The 766-nt window shown below is 60.1% G+C and overlaps 1 protein-coding gene across 1 annotated transcript in view; it reads left to right on the top strand.

The window, feature by feature from the left end:
- The window catches only part of LOC119588877, a gene marked incomplete in the record, with an annotated part of 105,912 nt that overhangs the window by 104,314 nt on the left and 832 nt on the right, over window positions 1–766 (top strand). The window contains 1 exon segment of the mRNA XM_037937516.1: window positions 7–766. Within this exon segment, the coding sequence (XP_037793444.1) occupies window positions 7–766 (760 nt within the window).

The following is a 766-nucleotide window of genomic DNA, read 5'->3' as shown; positions in this document are numbered from 1 at the left end:
CCACAGGCCTGAGCCTTACGACCTGGCAGGCGCCATCGCTGCCTCCGGGTCCGTGACCAGCCAGCAGTACCACTCTCAGCTGCAGGAGCTTCTGACCGAGGAAGTCGACAACAGGATCTTCGGCGCCGCCAGACGACTTGATCCTGTGCTAAAGGTCGTTGATACCACGGACGACCAAGAGAGCTCAGGCACTTCGACCACCGGTAGTCCAGACACGCTGACGACCCAGGAAGAAAATGGACAAGAGGAGGGTGATGAAGAGCAAGAAGGGGTGGACGAGGAGGAACAGCCTAACTATAACATGAATTCCAACGTTACTGACGACTCGCTCTATGAGGACGACATCCCTCTATACGACTACCCGCTTGAGGTGGAGCCAACGTACCTCACGGATTACGCTGCGTTGTCGAACGACCCTCAAGAGACGAACCACGACACACTCGAAGAAACCGTCTCCGGCGACCCACGGGCAGTGGAGACGAGAGGCGACGACACTCCCGCGCTGCAACTCTACGGCTCCTTTATCAGGGAGGCTTCGAATGCCTCAGTCGCACGAGCCTCCGGAGACGCTCGAACTGCTCGGGACGGACGATCCGACGACTCCACGGTGAGCCCCGGCGACGGAGAAGGCGTGCAGCCCACGCCCTACGACGCTGAGTCTCTGAGGGCGTCGTTGGATAGCCTGAAGGCGGACTACGGCCTACTCGAGGAGGGCGAGGAGACACTGCCAACAGAAGAAGGGCAGTCCTTTCAGGGACGAGACGGC

The sequence above is a fragment of the Penaeus monodon genome, chromosome 24 (genome assembly GCF_015228065.2).
Source record: "Penaeus monodon isolate SGIC_2016 chromosome 24, NSTDA_Pmon_1, whole genome shotgun sequence".
In the NCBI taxonomy this organism is placed as follows: domain Eukaryota; kingdom Metazoa; phylum Arthropoda; class Malacostraca; order Decapoda; family Penaeidae; genus Penaeus; species Penaeus monodon.
Note: the sequence above shows the minus strand (reverse complement) of the source record. Positions and strands in the feature narration are given on the sequence as shown.